The sequence below is a fragment of the Chlamydotis macqueenii genome, chromosome 8, assembly GCF_036417535.1.
Source record: "Chlamydotis macqueenii isolate bChlMac1 chromosome 8, bChlMac1.mat, whole genome shotgun sequence".
NCBI classification, from domain to species: domain Eukaryota; kingdom Metazoa; phylum Chordata; class Aves; order Otidiformes; family Otididae; genus Chlamydotis; species Chlamydotis macqueenii.
Genome location: NC_141563.1, coordinates 5,890,696 through 5,910,854, shown reverse-complemented (window position 1 = coordinate 5,910,854; position 20,159 = coordinate 5,890,696). Strand labels below are relative to the sequence as shown.

General features: G+C 41.0%; 1 protein-coding gene across 6 annotated transcripts; it reads right to left on the bottom strand.

The window, feature by feature from the left end:
- Window positions 1-24: 24 nt before the first annotated feature.
- On the bottom strand, window positions 25-11,793 carry DDX59 (DEAD-box helicase 59). Of its 6 annotated transcripts, none has more exons than XM_086752893.1 (10): window positions 11,724-11,793; window positions 10,834-10,975; window positions 9,532-10,361; window positions 7,336-7,503; window positions 6,503-6,592; window positions 5,871-6,122; window positions 4,830-4,982; window positions 4,211-4,339; window positions 3,175-3,434; window positions 25-61 (listed from the first exon to the last, which is right to left on the bottom strand). In XM_086752893.1, the coding sequence occupies exons 3-10, from the start codon at window positions 10,348-10,350 to the stop codon at window positions 25-27; spliced, it is 1,908 nt and encodes a 635-aa protein (XP_086609019.1). In that variant the 5' UTR covers window positions 10,351-10,361; window positions 10,834-10,975; window positions 11,724-11,793. The 6 variants fall into 6 exon arrangements, with proteins under 6 accessions (XP_086609019.1, XP_086609022.1, XP_086609020.1 ...); XM_086752896.1 differs by lacking the exon at window positions 11,724-11,793 and adding an exon at window positions 11,429-11,709 and having other exon boundaries at window positions 10,825-10,975; XM_086752894.1 differs by lacking the exon at window positions 11,724-11,793 and adding an exon at window positions 11,429-11,709 and having other exon boundaries at window positions 10,830-10,975.
- Between the last annotated feature and the right edge of the window lie 8,366 nt (window positions 11,794-20,159).

Here is a 20,159-nt window from a genome sequence, read left to right as displayed (position 1 = left end):
TTTTCAGTAAGTACAACACCTTGACTAAAAGATGATTTCTAGTTGCTTCTTCTTATGGGATCTGGGGAGATAAACCAAAAATTATGATGATGCTCATGTCCACTGAGAGTTATATTTCGGCACATGGGGAGCTGTTCACATCTCCTGCAGTAAATATATGCCCCCAAATATTAATAAAAATTAGTATCCTGTTTCACCTGCAGCACTTAAAAGTCTGTATTTGAATAAGCACTTCTGCCGATAGTAGGCTATTTTATTCCATTTATTGAGCTCTATGATTTATTTCAGAAGGTAAACCAAACGTCATGAAGAAGCACCAGTTGGTACAAGGAATGATCTAACTAGCAACAAAGATCACCCTGACCATTTCTTCCCAATGATCCACCCCGATCCCCAAAGAAAGGGAATTCAAGACCACGCCTCCGTTCACTCAGTGCTCTTAGTGTTTCACAACTAACAGACTCCAATGGAACAACAACATTATTAACATTGAATAGGAAATCTGTGCATATAGAAAGTAGTTTGGTTTTTTGTTTTGGGGTTTTTTTTTAGCATTTTGATATATAAATATATCTCAGGATATGACAGTTCATAAAAATGACTCTGACATTTGGACATTGTTTTAGTTCACTATGTGTAGCAAAACGAAAAGATACCCACCCTAGGGGACAGAAGAAAAACAGTAAAATGCATTCCACATCCTTTCTACATGCGAGTATTTAGAAAGCTGTATATATCCATTCCGTATAGAAAAGTATGCTTTCAGTTTTGTGTATACATCACAGGTATCAGGTTTGACATCACTGCCCACCACAGACTTGCCAGCTGCAATTAATTTGCTATTAAAAGTCAACAAGAAGTTACTTGCCTCAGATCCTTCATTCATCATTAACAAAAGAAGCAGACAGGGGAAAAAAAGGAAAGCAAGACGAGAGCAAGCGATGCAGAAAATTGCTCCAACAGAAGTTTCGTTTAACGCTACGCTTCTGAGTTACAGCTTTTGCAGTACTCCAGAATTTATGCGATTACATCCACTTCTACATCTGTCAGGACTGCACAAAGCTTCCATAACTCAAAAGCTGCGAGGAAATTCCAAACCAGAGCGCATTTACTGCTCAACGCATTTTGATCCAGGGAGCGGCTGACGTTACACGCGCTGTAAAACGCGTTTTGTGTGAAACGCACTCCTAGCAGACTGCCACGCTGCAGACACGCGGCTGCAAGGCGCGAACTGCTTTAGCGTTTTGGGGAAAGCCCATCCCGCACTCACCCCCGCACCCAGACACCCCCAGAGCCAGAGCCCGGGCCCCGGCCCCGGCTCGCCTCCTCACCCGCCGCTCCGCGCGCCGCTCCCGCCCTCTCCCGGCCTCGTTTGAATGCGCCGGGCCCTGCGGGGATTGGCTGTCGCCAGGGCACGCGTCAGAGCGGGGCGGGCCGCCGGCCCCGCCTGCGTAGGGAAGGGCGGGCCCCGGCGCGCGGCCCTGCCTCTCGGGAGCGTTTCCCGCCCTGCAGGGAGGCCCCGCGGCCGGCGGGCCCGCAAGGCCCCGCAAACGGCCCGCACGTCCCCGCGCGGGCCGTTACCGGACCCCCCCCCCCCCCCCCGCCCCAGAAAGGGAGCCGCTCAGCAGGTCAGGGCACGGGCTCCCAGCTCACCGTCAGAGCAAACGGGGTCACGGGAAAGCGGGATGAGAAACCAAAGCGAAGAGCAGGTCGCGGAACCTCCACAAGAAACAAAAATGGTGCCTCGGGGAAGAATGTGTGCGTTTTATAAAAGATCTGGCATTTATAAATGCTGTGCAACCGAGTTAGTATGAAAAAGCTTAAAAAAAAATGCAGAGGGAGACAAAAGACAAAGCATGGGGTAGAGAACAAGTGAAAAACTTGAGGTTTTCCCTGAATCAGATTATGTTAATGTAGCAACAGTACACAGAAAATAGTAGAAATCATAATAAACGCTGTATTTCAGATTATCAGAGTTCATAGTAGGAGTCTGTCATTAACAACTAAACAAATCTGTTATTGTTAAAGAACCCCTGACACCAGTGCTTGCAGCAGAAAAGACCTCTTCTTTCTGTTTCTTGTTGGGGAAAAAAAAAGTAACAATCAGCTACTAAGCTTTTAAAAATCAGTTTGCTACCAAACGAAGTCAATCACATTGCTGTCCTTTGGCCAAAGAGAAGACATATAATACACAGGGCTAACATCTAACTACCTGAGACATCTCGGTCTGCCAAAAAGGGATGATGCAGCACAGCAGCACCAAAGGACTGATGAAACTAATTTCCCAAGCCTCAGCCTAAGAGAAAAAAAAAAAAAAGAAAAAAGGGAAGTTTTGATTATGACCCATCTCAACCTTTGGATGGTAAGTCGTACACTACCTTAACACAGTTTTGGTCTCATTTACTGAAAAAAAAAACGAAACAGCATCTAGTCTCAGAGCATGGCAAGTTATGCTTAAATGAGTAGTAAATAAATAAATATGATCAGTTATACATTAACTACAATGTTTCATTAAATAAGAACACAATTTCTTCTTTAATTTAAGTGGTTATACAGCAAAGTTATACTAATAACCAACTATTTCAGCTATTGCAAAGTGCTTGAGCAGGACTTTTAACTGGTCTGCAGGCAGTAAAGCAGAAACTAAACTTTCAGTACTGCTGACAAACAAAACTTGCATTTACGCTCACAGGAAACCCCCTGAGAGCATACTGAGGATTCGGAGAAACGGTCCCATGGAAGCTTTTGTGTAAACCAGAGGTTTGTTTTCAGAGACTAATCTGTCACTAATTTTTTTTTTTTTTGGGGGGGGGGGGGGGTGCGTAAGGAGAGTGTCCTTTGCAAAGATCTTACCTCAATATAATGACAAAAAAATTACCAGAAGAGTGTTTCACAAGAAGTCCGAAATGATTATGCAGAAATATTAAAACAAAATAAAGAGTATGTTGCAAGCAAACACTACCGGTTTTGAACAGTGGTTACACAGAGTGTTCCTCCTAACCACTACTGTAATTCCAACACACAATAGTCTGTATTTCAAAATAAAGATGAGACTCCTTGAAAAACTGAACATAAAAACTTCTTTTAAAAAGGCAACATATAAGGCATCATAAATCTCTTTATTTTAATCACACTTTAATTATAATTACATAACTACAAATACATCTTTATTACCTCTGAGAATTATTTTTGTCATGTTTTCTAATAATGTCCATGATATTATCTCCTGTTACAAGGCTATTCTGTAATTGTTTCAGTCTCTGTTGTTCCCTTCTCTTCTGGTCATGAAGATAGGGGGAATTAAGCAGCTGCGGGGGAAGAATGGTGCCCGTTGGCTTCACTCTCTTCACGACATCCCAAAAGAGCTTCTTGCTGTTGTTATTGATAAAAGTAATTGCAGTTCCACTGTGACCCAGCCTCCCTGCTCTTCCCACCTGAAAATGCAAAAAACTCATTTTAAGTTATCAATATTAAATGGAAGTCCTCTATATATCCTTAAGGCTTATTTTCCATTAAAAAAAAAAAATCAACTAACCTAAGTGACAAGGCCAAATCTCTCATCCTCTAAGCGCAAAGTTCTAATAAGCTTCCTGAGTTCAGGATATGCGGATCTGAAGCTTTAGCTTAAATGCATGTAAAAATTACCAGAGGTCTGCTACTGATGCCTAGATGTATGACACATGCACAATCCACACGCTATCTTTTTTAAAGCAAGAAATTATCAGCAAAAAAAAAAAAATCAGAGGAGATACTGGAGCAGGAAGAGAGAACGAAAAGAAAGTTCACAAGTGGTTCCCTGACTGTATTACATGGATATCCCACACTGCGGATGAGCTGCAGCAGGAAGAGGGGTATTTGGCCTTTCTTCACCCAGACAGTAAAAACAGGGTAGACTTTGCTTTCTATAGACACAAAATGATACAACAGAGTACAAAACGGGAAGTATAATACTGCAAACATAACTGATAGAAAAATACTCTTCTAGGCTTCAGTAACTTATATAGAAAATACAAGAACAGTGCTCCAGATTTTAGTAATCTGCGTAAGAGACTTATGGAAGAGATATTCAGCACTTTCTTTCTTTCCTATAAAAGCAATATTCTGAAGAGGAAAATAATCTTTACGTTTACATTTAAATTTAAATTTCCATAGGTGGATGTCATATTGGAGTACTCTTTTCAAAGAATGCTTTAACAATTTATTTGTTTACCTGATGTACATATTCATCCATACTTGAAGGCATATCAAAATTTACTACCAGTTTGACATTGACAAGGTCAAGCCCTCGTCCAAGGACGCCAGTACTTACTATAACTTCAAACTTCTCTTGAAGTAATCCCTGCCAAAGGAGGAACAAACAAAAATTAATTTATTTTTTCCTTATTTATATTTTGAACCTCTCCAAGCATTGGCTGGGGTTATACAGTGTAAGAACACACCCAGTGGGATTATTCTGTTGCAGAAGAGAGAATGGCTCCCCTGTATTCTTGATTTAAATACAAATATAATTCACAGAGCTAATTAAAGAGAGATCAAACCCACAATTTTAATTAAAAAGTAATAAATTAAAGTTAAATAGATATTTAAATTCCCATTTCAAAGCAAATAACCTAGGAAATAGTCTCCAGTATATTTATCTGCGTTTAAAATAGCATTATTATCTACAGTTGTGCTTGGTCCCATCTGTCTCTCCTCTCCCCCAGCAATGCTCCAGGTTTTATTTCAGAAAAGCAGTGAATGATGACTTAACTCATTCAAATAAAGCCAGCTTAAAAAAACCACTGGCCATTAAATCTATCAAAACCTCCATAAATTTCAGAGGCACAAACCTGTAATATGTCTGTTCTTTCCACCTGAGACTTTTCAGAATGCATAGCTGCACATTGCAATCCTGTAATCTTATGAACAGCATCGCTCAACAGATCTGCTCCTAGTTTGCAGTCCACAAATACCAACACCGGGGGCTTGAAGAGTTTCTTATCCTGTAAAATTAAACCGTTTATGTAAGAAGGTATTAACAACAGTTTGCTGCTCATCATCAGCGACTTGAGTTCAGTTTCTTCTGCTCATTATCTCTAATATTAACACCACTTTCAGATGAATAAATATTCTTAGACTCCAGATAGGAAAGGAACAAGATACCAGCCATGAAACTATACCAATCTGTACATCATAGACATAACGATTTGTAGACTCAGAACCTGTGTTTATATCAATGCATGCATTTTTCAGAAGTCAGAAGCTTTGTTTTATGTTTTATTAACTGTTACATAATAATTCTGAATGTCTTTAAGTTCTCAGGTTCAGTTAAAGATTCTTTTTTACTTCCTGGATAACCTCAACCCAGGCTCTAAAATCTCCCTCCCCCCCAGGTATTCATTATATATATATATATATAAATAAAGAAAATTCAAGAAAGAACTAAATTAGCTTTCTCACTGGTTTCTTTAATGACTTCTAAAATGAAAAACCACTCCCAGGCCATAAAGCAGGTATGACAGTTTAAGAAAAGTCCTGTTCCTCTACCATTCACAGATAACCAGGACAAATCCTTGGGATACTATACTGGAAATCACAAGAAAATTATCAAAATTACCATTTTTAACCTGGATTGCAGCAAAGGAATCTATTTTGCTGCTGCACAGAATGAGGTGTGAGCGATGGGGGTGGATTAATCCCTGAAATTGCCATTAAAGCTCCTGCATTGCAGAACTACTGAACTAGGCAGTGCAGTCACATGCTTAACCTCACCCTACCTCTTCACTGCATCAGGACCTACAGATTAGAATTAAACAGGAGAACCTGACACAGATGTGTAAAGACATAAATAATTTTACAAGTTGTTCTTCTGAGAAAAATATTACACTTACATTTAGTATTTCAAACAGCTTTTTCTTTTTAGAGGGCTCTTCTACCCACAAGATAATCTGGCGAACATTGGAACATGGCAGATTCTTTTCTCCAATTGTTATTCTTACAAAATCGTGCAGAAGCTGATTTGCTAAGTGTTCAATGCCCACTGGAATCGTGGCTGACACCAATATGGTTTGATGATCGTGAGAGATGTCTTCCAAAATATCCAACACTTGCTGCTGGAAACCCATTTTTAACATGGTATCCACCTAAGTGAAAAATATTAGAGTTGTACCAGGTTCTTCCGTAAACAGCAGAATCCTGAACTTGAACTGACAGAACGTGTACGATTGGCATGTATTAATCCAAATGCAATGATATTTTCAGTCAGAAGAAAAGCTAAGTGAGGAAATTAAAAACAAATGGTTCACACTGGTCTAGCGGTATTACACTGTCAGCTAAGTCTTTTATAGCCAATAGAACATGCATTGTTGAAATATATTGTGTTAAAAAATTAAGTTTTCTCTAAGAAATATATTTTATCTTTATAACGAACACTCAGTATGTTTAATCAGTTAGACTGGCCACTCACACTGGCTCTTCAAAGACCTGTGTATAGGCAATACAGCCCTGGCAACTGAAAACTTACTTCATCCACCACTACAATTTTTATGCTGTGCAGTTGAACAGAACTTTGCTTTAAAATTTCAAGAAGTCTTCCAGGTGTCGCTATTATAACCTAAAAAAAACCAACCAAACAAACAAACAAACCAGGAGTTAGAAATTCCATGAAAGGACAGATGACTGTCCTAGAAAAACTATAAAGTTACAGCACAGAGGTGATTTCACTAATGAGTGAAATTACTTGCGTTCAAATAAGTCTTAAAACTTTTATAGATAATTAATTATGAAGCCCCCAAAGGAAATGGACCTTTTAGAACTCTAATGTAAGTGTCTAAATACATGCAATGTATTAAAAACAAACTAATTTTGCTGTAAAATAGAATTCCTTGTCTAATAAAATGGCGTATTTCAGTCCTTGAAAGCAGAAATATCATGCACAAAACTTTTTAAAAACCAAAAAAGCTATTATATGTTTAATCGTAGGTCAAAGTGTTAAAAAAGAAATAATAATTGTATTACTGTAAAATTTTACAGACGGTGGTGTCACATTGGCCCAGATTGCCCAGAGAGGCGGTGGATGCCCCATCCCTGGAAACATTCCAGGCCAGGTTGGCCGGGGCTCTGAGCAACCTGATCTGGTTGGAGATGTCCCTGCTCCTGGCAGGGGGGTTGGGCTGGGTGGCCTGGAAAGGACCCTTCCCACCCAAGCCATCCTGTGATTGTATAATTATTTTAGTAGTTTAGACTTAGGAAAAACACGTTTTTGTGTGTCCACACATGTCAACAGTAACATTTTTCTTTTCTGTGAATGTCATGAAAACATGACTCCACAGGACCTTTCCATGCTTTAGTCCTTACCTTAACACTTTGCTTGAGCCGGTGAAGCTGTGGTGGCAGTGGTAAACCACCCACCAGAAGAACTGTTCTCATGTTTGGTAAACCAGCCATCAGTTCTTTCGCTTGTCTCTCTATCTGAATTGCTAACTCCCTTGTTGGAGCCAAAATAAGGGCAGATGGAGTGTCTGTCTAGAAAGAGGGGGAGAAATCTGTTGAACACAGAATTGCTTTATTATTTAGATAAAAAGCTTTCAAGATTAAGTCTCCCAATACAAAAATACAGTATATAGCGCAGCAACTGTGGATACAATTAGACTGCTAGTACTCTTTCTATTTGAAGACAGAAGTTAGAAAGATATTGTACCTTTAACAGTGCAGGCCAAGGAAGTCTATCCCTCAATTACTCAACTTTTGAAAACAAAAAAATTAACGCGTGTGGCTGTATGCTGTTAGAATAGCTTCCTGACAATTAAAAAAAGACACAGAAAGCTAGTAGTCATTTATAAAGACTGGGTTTTTTTCTATTGTAGTTATTGCACTGAATCTGCAACAGAAATTCAGAGTAAATTCCACATGAACTCAAAACACGGGATGCTAGTTGAATCTAGAGATCATGAAAAAAAGGTTTCAGAAGTCTTGATGTTACAGGAACAGACTATTTCCCTCTACTGTCTTGCACACCACTAAGTAAAAATAGTAAGTATTAGCCAGAGAAGATGAGCAGTGATAGGAACTTTATACAGCAAAAACTTATGTCTCTGGAATTGAAAAACAAAATTAATAGCCCCTCTGACCCACTATTAGTCAGCCAGGCAGAGATCAATCATTAAAGTGGCACAGTCTTAAACTTATTTTTGTTCTTTATACAAGGATCTTCAACTAAATCATCACCTCACTGATACTTCTGCAACCCAGAAAACAGAAGATTACAGGGTATTAACTCCTCTCAGATTAATATAGATTCCTAACTCCAGTTAACTCATACTACAAAGTAAAATGAATAGAAGGTAAAACAAGGGGGGATTCTTTCAGTAATACTGATCACCTCTTCAGCAAATAGACAAAGCGCTCTCATACACTGGTACTACAATCACTAATTCATTGCACAGTTTTCTGGATGGTATCGGTTTCTGGTCTCCAAATGGACTATTTCCAAGTGCCAAGAGTAGGAGGTCGTTCCTTTCCCGCTGCATCATCAAAGGAACTACATAGTTAAATACTTGTATCAAGAAGGGCTTGTTGAGTTGTTTTCAAGTGGGCAACAGTGTTTAACTTAACACTACAAAATGGTTATTGTAACCATATACCTGTCTTGCAGACCGTAATGATAATCAGACAGAGGAGGTACAGGGGTGTAATACTCTTGTTCTTAAATGCTTCTATGTAATGCTACCATTCTTAAAAATAACGCTATAGTACTTTAAAGATGAAGGGAGTTACTCTTCGAATTATTCATTTGAAAAAAGTTATACACACGCATACATTTGTGTGTATATATATATATATATGTATAAGGCATCTAAACAGTCCAAAACATCAACTAATCAGGTCCAGAATTTTCAAATATATTCTTACGCATCTCTTGTTGAATAAAACCACTAAAGCAAAAAGCAATACTGAACCACACACAAGGTATAGAACACTATTTGCCATTACTTCTCATCATATATTCATGTCCTTATGACGCACAAGTCATCTTAATTGCTTTTTCCCACAGTGTCAGAGGGGAGACTGTGTAACTAGAGATTTCAGAAATTATACTACCCCAAATTCCTGTAGTTATTTGATTTTCAGCTGACCATATTCCCACAGAAATTACTCGGAAATTATGCAAATGCCAAAAAATCTTTTAGCCATCTGATATATGATGATACGGTAACAACTTACTGCAGATGGCCTGGAATTACTTTCACTTTCTATTTTAAGTCACTTAGTAAGTATACCACAGAACGTAGTTACTTATCTTAACAAAGAGAAACTGTATACTAGGTAATACTGACAGATTTGTTTTGTCTCCTGACCAAAGTGAAAAAACATTTAAAGTCATTAAAAACCATCAGCACCTCTCCCCCTCCAAGAACCGATGCTCCATCAATCAAAAGTAAAATAAATCCTTGAATGTCAATAAAAACCACTGCAATTACATTCTCAGTCGGAGTGGGAATCCAAGAGACAAAGTTGCAAACCACTTTCTCCAAACACACAAAGTTTCATTACCTCTTTCAAAACCTTCATAATAACAGGGAGCAGGAAAGCTGCTGTTTTCCCAGAGCCCGTGTCTGCGCTAGCCACAATATCCCTCCCTAAGAGTCCAACAGGAATCATTTGCATTTGGATGGGAGTTGGAACTTCATAGCCACAGTTCTTTAAATTGTGGTTCAAAGTTTCAGGAAAACAACAGTGTTCAAACTCTACAATAGGTCTTGGAACTTGGTGGCCTTGGACCACAATACCTAGCTGCAGCTTAAGGTTCTCAATCTGCTCATCTCGCAAACCTAAAATAAAGGAATGATCTTTGTAAAAATACGGTGCATTAAGCAGGTGAGTTTCTGCTTGAGAGTCTGCTTTTGTGAGTTGATCAGATTTTAGCTTTTTTTCCTTTTCTTGAGACTGTAGAAGGTGTTTGGCTTTACATTCCAAGCTACAAACATCTTCATCTGTTTTATCGCAGATATACTCTCCATAGCGACCACACACGACACACACAGGTTCTCCAGGTTCTGCCCAACGCTGGGATTTGCTGAAGGATTTTATGGGTTCTTCCAAAGAGTGATCATCATCAGTATTTTGGTTGTCCTTTCCCAAAGTTGTATTAGCAACACCAGGATCTCCAGCTACAGGTTCTTTGCATTCTTGTACAACTTCATTCAAACTGCATCTTGAAGCAGAAGTTTCTGTTCCGACTGACTTACAGTCTTCGAACTTGATGGTCTCCTCTAGCAAAGATCCTCCAGAAGACAATTTATTTTTCTTAGCTGTGCAACTTTTGTCCTCATCAGCACTCCTCTTGACTTTAACAGATCTTGGTAAAAACATGCTTCAGTACACTAGAAAGAAAATTATTACAGCTGTTAGAAACTACTACCATTGAGAAAGGTGTATTTTACTATTACTACCAAAAAAAATTAAAGTCTAGGAAATAAATTTACAAATGTAGAAACCAACTCTCAATCCCTGAAAATATGTAGCAACTGCCTTGTTTAAAAATGATCTTGGTCTTAACAATGTCGATGCAATGTAAAGCAATACTTTTAACAGTGGAAGCATGGAACAATACAGATAGATCCACCTACAGTTAATTTTCAATATTAGACATTTGCAGTTGAATAAAAATGTTGATTTTCACTGTCTGGAATTGTATCCCTGAGAGTCAGTCATATTTAAATCCTTGGAGAATTCAGTTGTTTCTAAGATGAGATATAGAAGCAAAACATGCATTCCTCTAAGCTACGAAAAAAAACCCCAAACACGCAACATCATCAATTTTGAAAAGGATGCGAAATTTAGTACCGGACCCACCCAAGACCACTCCTTTTGTTGTCCTTTTCAAAGTCCATCCAAATTTTAAAAGGCTGTAAACTGTGAGATGTTTAGAGTCCAGCTCCGTTCAGGGTGTCAAAGAAAGACCGAAAACCCAGGCGATTAATTTGCCAGGTGTCTCCTGTAACACAAGGAAGCCGAAATAAGTGTCCTTCAATAACCGTAACTTTTATATTCCAAAAATTGCAGCCATTGACTCTGAAAGCGTCAGAGGTTCTCACCAGCCCTTTGGTGTGGTACAATCGGTAACACCGTACACGAAATACCGTAATTTTATTCTGAATTAATCGTGCTGCGTACAGCAGTCTGTCAACTTCATCTTCCTAAAAGTACGCAAAGCCGTCTCTGTGTTTACAGTCAGCTTTCCTTTTCCTGCGGAACTCAAAGCAATCCAGACCAGCGCGACGAAGCATCGGCAGGAAGCCCCCCGGTCAGACGAGCCCTGCTGACCGAAACCCGCCGGCAGACCCCAGCCGCCTGGGCGGGGGTCGCTCCCCCCTCGCTGTTTTTTTACCAGAAGCCAGACCTCACCACTTACAGTTTTCGCACCGAACGAGAACTTCCTACAACAAACCTCTCGACAAAGTCAGTAGGCTTTGAGGGGAGGGGAGCACGCCGTGCTCACGAAGAGCGCCAGGCCGATGAAAAAGGCTGCAGTCCCCCCGGGCTCCTCGGGAGGGCCCCGTCCTGCCGCCACCGCTGACCGCGCTGGGAAGCGGCCCTCTCAGCCCCCGCGGGACTCCCGAACACCACCGCAACCTCTCCCGCCGCCTGCACACGCCGCAGCAGAACAAAAGGGCGCGGGGGTTCCATCCGCCGGCCTCCCCGTGCCCCCGCCCCACGGCTGCGAGGCGGAACCCGGCTCCCACCTTCTCCTCCTCCTCCCTGGCGCAGCGCCCTGGGCCGCGCCGCCTCCCCTCACCTCACAAAATGGCGGCGGCAGAGACAGGGAGCCGGGGGGCGGGGGCCGCCGGCCGCACGGGAAGGCGGAGCCGAGGGCGGGAAGCGAAACCCCCGCAGGCGCCCGCAGCCTTGCGCGGGGAGAGCGGCTCGCCGCTCCCAGGCGTGGCCGGCCCTGCGGGGGAGAGCGCGGCACTGTTCGTATACCGCAAATTGAGTAAGTCAGAATCACAGAAGGGTTTGGGTGGGAAGGGACCGGTAAAGCCCACCCAGTCCAACCCCCCTGCCAGGAGCAGGGACATCTCCAACCGGATCAGGTTGCTCACAGCCCCGGCCAACCTGGCCTGGAATGTTTCCAGGGATGGGGCATCCACCGCCTCTCTGGGCAACCTGGGACACTGCTCCACCACCCTCAGTGTAAAAAAAAAATTTTCCTTATATCCAGTCTGAATCTGCTAGTTAATCTGAAGTTAATTTTATTATTTTCAATAAATTCATCCTACGCCACAATGAGAACACCAAACTTTATCACATTTCACTGGAGGGCAGAAGAGACTTTCGAGCTTAACGCCAGCCTAGGTGTGACCACTGCCCCGGGCAAACCCAGTTCATGGAGAAGAGCCCTAAGGCTTGGATGCATGTCCCCTGAGGCGGCCGATGGTTTTAGCTGCTTGGCCACTGTGCAGGGTGGGCACTGCTACACACTTTCTTGCCAAGGACTCATGTCACCAGAAGGAGGTGAGTCAACCTGTCCCAGACACTGCCTTGCACAACCAGGACCCTGTGGTGCTGTCTCTGTCTCTACATCATTTGCAGAAGGTCCTGGTTTTCAGCACAAGCAGGAAGACCAGAACATGCCCAAAGTAAAAGTATGACCGTATGACCAGTAATGATTTGGCACACGGGAAAGATCTCTTGTTGGGAAGCTATCTGGGTTGATGTATTCCCACACACTCCAGATACTCCAAACCAGATTGTACTTTACCTCCCTCCTCCTCCAACATTAGGCTGAAAGCATCCACATTGATGAGGAATTCAATTTTCTTTCTGGCTCATTGCTTTTGTTGGTGACCACCACCACTTCCTGCTAAAAGAGAGAATCCAAAAATGCCAGCAGCCCCTTTGGAAATGCAGTGTAATGGCAGCGCAGAGGAACAGTCAGAGGAGCCAGTGAGAATGGGGTTAAAACACAAAGCTGGGGGCTTCTGAGCAGCTGGCTGTAGCACTCTGCAACGTTCAAGTCCAGTCACACTCAGAACATGGTCTGTCTTAAGGCATGCTGGATTTCTCTGTTAGTAGATTACCACAGGAGCAAGACAGAGGTGGTGCAGACAGCGATTTTGGGTCTGTGTGGGATTTTTAATTAACTGGTACGACTGGAAGATACTATTGAGCTTCTGGAAAGATTAAGTGGGTGTTTCTGGACCTGAAAAACTGTCAGGCACCTCTCACCCACACTCCATACATTCCTCACTCCATGTGAAAATCCCCACCTTTCTCTGATTCAGCCTCTGTCATTCCCCTTTGTTTGCACTGACTTTCTTCATTTTCCCTCCTGGAGAGTTTCTAACATAGGCTAATTTCCTTTTCTTACTTCCATTTTTACAAGGTCATTTCCTGGAATTCAAAACATCGTTTGCTCATTAAGGAGCAGCATTTCAACAGTAGTCAAAATGCTATGAGATGCTTCATACTTTATAAAGTCCACAGACCAAAATGCAAACATCCTGTATGTATCAGCTATTTCTAGTTTCTTGCTGACAGTAGATTTCTGTGACAGAAATCTTAATCTAATGGAAACAACTGAATTTAAAGAAAATTAAAGTACCATTTCATTATTCTAAGAACATTCTTTTGTCTTCTTAAAAGCTACCATTCTGCCCTCATCTGCCGTGAGAGAAGATTTGGCACACTTTGATTACACAGACACATTCAACCTTTTAAGATTTAATAATACTGTCCATACTGTAATACAGCTTTGTAGGATTTTTGTTCATAGTACACATTCCTGCTGTTCTGAGCTGCAAAATGCAGAAGTCCAGCATACGCATTTCTGTGGAAGGAATAATGTAGCCAGTGGGTGTATTCCATGATTCACTTATGGATGCATGACTTTCATTTCTTGCTCTACCCTGTATTTGTTTCACGAGAGCACTATTTTGTTAGCAATTAACCCTTTCCAATTAGGTACTGGGTTTTTTTTATAGTCACTTTGAATATACACATATCGTGTTGCATTTTAAAAGATCATTATTATGTAACAAATTATTATAAATGCAACACAAATTTACATTCTCCAAACAGAAAACCTGCCTCTACTGTTGTTTATAATACACACTAATAGCTTTCCTTTCTTTAGCGTGTAACGGTCTCTCAGATGAACTGAGACTTCATCACAGCAGTAAAGGTAAAAGGAGGTCACAGAGATTATTCAAGCTGGTTAAAGACTTAAAGAAACCAAGTATTGATCAGTCTGCAGGATTACGTTATTAATAAAAAGCAGCAGCCTCCCTCTCTCTCATTACAGCATCAGTTATCTAGGAAACCTTAAAGAGTTGTTCAATAAGGACAACTGTTCAAACCTAGTAAAAACCTTCTGTATCACCAGAAAAGGCTGACACCCCTGTGATTATAGGAAACGTCACTGATACAAAATACTCAACTTTCCCAGAGTTGTTAAGAGGTTCCTCACCAAAAGTTTTAAGGACACTAAAAAAAAAATGCAGGGTAAGAGGAAATGGTGTTGTATGGAGATATCATTGATTAGAACAGAGGAAAGAAAGATCAGAAGTTGACTAATAAGGGGTTCCATGGTGGAGGGAGGGAAGTCACCAGGGAATTCTGCAAACCTGGGTACTGTTCTCCAGATTGATATGGCAGCCTGAAGACCAGGAAAGCAAGGAAGTTTGCTGGCAATGATATCTCAGACACTTAACACAAGGGCCACCAGAAGAGCTTTACAAGAGCCTTAGAAGACTTGGTTATGATGACTGGCAAAATTCAGACAGACAAATGCAAAGCTAGGTACACAGACAGATAGATATCTTGACACTGAGTACAGAATTACAGGCTTTGAACTGGCCACTACTATTCAGAAGCAAGATCTGAATATTAAGAGGAATAACTTTGTTCAAGCATCAGTTCAGTGTGCAGCAGCAGTCAGAAAAACAAAGTTACGCGGTAGAAAATACTAGGAAAGATATAGAGAACATTACGGTATAAACTGACAGTTCCCCTATAGGAATGCTCCTTGTAATTGAGGTTTCCCCATTACTCACTCCCCTTGCCTGAGAAAGACTACAGGAGATCTCAAAATTAAGTTTTAGAAAAGGATTCTGTGGGTATTATTCAGAGTCGTGAAAGGGCTTACGTGCAAGCCACAATGATGTAAACTTGTCAGGCTGAAAAAGAGATGACTGAGGAACAGAGACAGTGTATCTACTGCAGCTTGAGCGGTTCATAAAGGCTGGACAGCTATTGATAGCTCACTTTTTGGTCTATTTTAAACTGTATCAAGAAGATTTTTCCGTATTCGCTCATGGTTTCTCTATCAAATATACACAAAGCAAGCATGGTGTCTTGGATTCCTGCTCTCAATTTAAAAACAGGCACTTTATAGAATCATAGAATGGTTTGGGTGGGAAGGGACCTTCAAAGTCCACCCAGTCCAACCCCCCTGTCAGGAGCAGGGACATCTCCAACCAGATCAGGTTGCTCAGAGCCCCGGCCAACCTGGCCTGGAATGTTTCCAGGGATGGGGCATCCACCGCCTCTCTGGGGAACCTGGGACAGTGTTCTACAACCCTCATTGTAAAAAAAAAAAATTCCTAATATCTAATCTAAATCTACCTCCCTCTATTTTAAAACCATTACCCCTCGTCCTGTAACATCTCACCATCAGAAGCGTGAACCAACCTTTCCCATCTCTTGCAAATAATAAATAATTCAGTAAAATCAGATTAGATTAAAGTAGGAGACAGAAATCCCTCTACTCACAGGCACACTAAATCCATAAGAAACGGCTTTCTGCACACGAATTCAGAGACAGCATCACAAGCGTTCCGAAGAGCTGCTTGACCGTAGCACACGCCTGGGCTCTCCGCAGCGATACTCGTCAGTGACCTCTGTTAATTAAAACCCACCCAAGAACACAACCTGTAGGCCACGAATCTGGCAAGCGAGGCCTTCTCCAGTTCCACACAGCGATGTGATTAACAGATAAATACATCCCAAAGGGTAAGTGACTAAAACATTTTAATACAGTGCGTTTTAATTTTTGTAGCCAAAATATCCTCACGTGATGTCTGAATTTTCCACTTGGAGTGAGTCCCAGTGTGTGCCAAACTACTGAGAACGGACTCAAAATTAGAGCCCAAACAGCACCTAATGCATCGCTCCCTCAAGTGGCGAGTGTCAGTACTGACAAATCTGAAAATTAAAACTCACCTCAAAAGAACGTCTCATCAAGAGGAATAGTTTTGGTTTTTCTCTATGCTATTAATTATTTTAAATATCTCAGTATGTATCCTATGTATTCTAAACTAAGGAATCCCAGTGCCTTCATGCTGGTTTCTAATGTCAGAATGGATGAAGAGCATAAAAATTACTCCCTGCATTTTTTTGGGGTTTGGTTTTTTTTTGTTTTTTTTTTTTTTTTAATGTGCCACAATGTGCATAATTGGAGCTACCAAAACATCACTGCTTGGGTGGAAGGGAGAGGGAATGTCTTTCCATTAAGAAGACCTGGAAGTCAAAGCATGTTTCCTGGGGGATTGGCACCTGTGTCTGCGCCACCTGATGCTATAAAAAAATATTTTTTTTTGTTTCTTTCATGTTTGGGATTTTGAAGCCACTCAGTGGATTTGTAGGCAGGTAGTCAACAGCAGCTGTAACCCAAAGCAGACTGAATGAATAGTTCTTGGACTGAGGGAACCGGTGAGTCGATAGCTCCACTGGTTTCTGAACCCAGCTTTAAAGGAACCACACAGGAAAAATTCACATAATCTAAAAACAAATATTGGTGGCTAACCATTAACTAGTCAATTCTGCTGATACTCATACAAAATGTCCTGACTTCGTACAGATACTGCACACAGTATACTTATTCTGAGGCCTAGTTTTCCTAATTTTGCTTAATCCAAACAGGCAACTCCTAAGCTTTTTGAAAGCAAATAATCAGTGAAAGAAGTCTTGGATTAAGATTTTCAGGGTTTCTGAGCCTTGTCTTTGTTTGAAGAGCCACATTCTAAGGAAATACTGATCAATATTAGTCTCTGCAGAAACCTGTAGTAAAATTGGAATTTAAAAATAACCTAATTAAATCTGAAATCCTAAAGCATATTACTGAGGTGTTTTTTTTTTTTAAAAAAAAAAAAAAAGCAAAGAAAGCAAACAGCAGTCCTGCCCTGAAGCTCCAGCATTAAATGCCGCTAGTCCATAGGGAAATAACTGTACAGGACAAATCATGCAAAAATTATGAGCATAATTAATGTATGTGATTATATGCTCAAATACTGTGTACAATATTTACTTTGAGCATCAATAGACTCTCAGATTTAATATCACCATAGCCTTAGCACAACTGTAAAAACTACAGTGAATACAATTACCACCTTCTTTGTACAAGATACAGAGTAGCTTTTTCCAATTAAAAGGAATTATTTTAGGATATGAGAATCATTTAAACCAACTTACAAATCTCAGATTCTTAAAGAATTCCATTGGAAATAAACAGGATTAAATAAATCTTGAAATGTAACTTAAAGGTGCAGAATTAAGAATTGAAAATTCTCTCCTTTCATATTAATCTGTTTTTCTTTCTGCGAGGATATAAAACATTCTATTTGAAAGCTGCTTACCAGTTTGCCATTTAGATTTGTGTTCCAATTAATAAGGCTGTCTGGAGGCATATGAGATTGGCACTTATTCTAAAAACAAGATGATGCTCCCACAACGTGCACTTACTGAAATTAAACCCTGTTTTCCCTGTCTGGGGTCCCAGACAAAAGGACGGGAGAAGACGAAAATAAAATCCACAAGAGAGAAGAGGGATCATTAAGTTCCAGCCTGCCAGATGTGTATTGCCACCTGCCCCCTCAATAAACTCTCTCTCCCATCCTATCACTTCTTAAGAGATTAAGATCTTCCTAATTAATCAGCAAGTAACAGTTTCTGCTCCCTTGCATTTGTATTACAGGGAGACAGGTGGAAGAAGCGCAGAGACAACCCATTAGTGTGACAGACCGAAGGAAAAATGTACATCATGAGCCTTTTGAGGAAATGGATAATGCATTTCCTTTTCCACCTCTGAAGCTCCTACCAGCACAGCGACATTTTAGAGCAGAAAGCACTGCGCTAAGAACGGTCTGGGAAACATGCAACAGAGCTGCTAGAAACTGGACTGGTTACCAGTCATCTTGTTAAAATTTGTGCCAATACTGGGTTTAGCCTTCACTGGGTTTAACCTTCATACTTCCCTGCGTTACATTTGGTCCCTCTTCAGACTCTGCATGAAGTCTTCAACTGGCCTAGTTGCACCCCTCACACAAAAATTTAATTAAAGGCCATGGAAAGGCTGTAACTGCACCTACAGAAAGCCATCTCACTGCTGCCAGAAGAGAAACCAAATTCAGGATGTCCCCGCTACCGCGGCTGCCAGCTGTGACTGTCGCCTTGGGGAGCCAGCGGCAGCCGTTACAAACCAGGGGATCGGGATCCTCGCAGCCTCCGTACGTTCTGCTAGCAGCAGGCCGGGTGGCCACGCAGCTCCGGGATCCAGGTCTCACAAGCTTCCTCTACGTCAGCCTTCACCACCGCTCCAAGTGACGGTTACTGCTGGGCTCCAGCCGACAGATTTTTCAATTTCAATTTCTCAAATCGCTTTTTGTGCACGGAGTATTCAATGTAGTCTTAATAGTCTAATTTTAAAGAAATACAGCCCGTGGATATTTTTTTCCACTGACTCATGCTGCAGGTCTCCAATATTAATTTTGCAGACCTGTGGCATACTTGGCATTAACTTCACTAACACAGATCTCTGTCAACGCTAAAAAAAGCCATTGTATATGACAGAAGTGATTCACTGTGTCATTTAACCACGATTCCAAGTACTGTTCTACCCTTTTAATTCTTTTGAAAATCATTTTCTAAACATTTATATGTACAAATGAACTAAAGTAGCCTCCTAAGTGGTAGAACTTTTTTCTAAAAGTGTATTTCAATATAGCTAAACATGCCATGATCAAGTCATTACCGAACCAAGGCACTGCTCAAATTTTAAGGAGTTAAAACACCTCGGTAATCGGCAAGTGAAAACATACCTTTAAATTCCAGAAATTCAATTTGCTTATTTACCTTTCTTGCTTCATCAATGAAAAGAATTTGCATTAATCTGATCATATATTTAAACTAAATCCATCCTCGCACTTCTCTCATGGCAAAGACGAGCCGCCCTCCTGTAGTCCCAAATCTGGGCTCGTTTACCCGGTGTGCAGTATGCCAATCTTACACACCGAGCAGAGGTATTTATTTACGCCATTTCTGCACAAAGATGGGTGCCAGGGGTAAATCCACACAGCTAGCACACCTGGTCATCATTGCATTACATATTTGTACAACTCAGAATAACAGTTCTGCCTTTTGGTCACCCCTACTTAACTGCAATTGGTTAGTTCTTTGTTTACATTTAAATATACAATACTTCTTAAATTTACCACATATGCTCAGTGAGTAGGGGGCGATTTTAGCACTAGAGGTGTGGTTTTCAGATTATAATGAGAGAGTTCACTTTGAGGACGCTAATTAGTGCAATTTTGTTGACCACTCTCAACCTTTATCAATGCTATGCACCTGCAAGGATATACATCTCCTCAGTTTAATAAATGTTTTCATGCTCCAGATCCCTCCTTATCTATTTGAGCTTCTTCAGCAGGTCTGCTGTCCTGGAGCCTATCCTGGAGTTTCTTTGTTCCGGCAGATTTACAGCATCATCCTGCTCCTTCAGGGCCACGTCTGCCATGTCACTCTTTGCTTATCTTGGTTCTCCCTTTCCCATGCAGATCCTTGCTGACTACATGCTCCTTTGACAACCACGCAGCTTTCCGCACCTTCTGGGGCAAGATGTTTCTTTTTTATCAGTCTCTCGGTTTCTCTTCAAGGGTACAGTCGTTAGCAGGCTCTGCATTGTTTACAAAAAGCAACTTGGCCTGCTCAAGTAAGATTCTTTTTCACAAAATATTCATTGTCCTTGCCTAAAGAAAAATGTCATAAAAACTCATTCATGTGAATTTCATAAAAATTTCATTCACGGATATCACTCCCAGGCAAACACTACTGTATACAGAAATGTGTCACACTCATCCTGCTGAGACAAGAAAGCACAGATTGAGGAATGACAAAGGAACAGG

What these genes read in the sequence shown, in the direction of transcription:
- DDX59 (XM_086752893.1), bottom strand. Translation starts at nt 10,350, where the DNA reads ATGTTTTTACCAAGATCTGTTAAAGTCAAGAGGAGTGCTGATGAGGAC. An exon ending in AGCTGTTTGAAATACTAAAT is followed by an intron (nt 4,983 to 5,870) that starts GTAAGTGTAATA and finishes TTAATTTTACAG; the next exon opens with GATAAGAAACTCTTCAAGCC. An exon ending in GACAAAAATAATTCTCAGAG is followed by an intron (nt 62 to 3,174) that starts GTAATAAAGATG and finishes TTATCTCCCCAG; the next exon opens with ATCCCATAAGAAGAAGCAAC.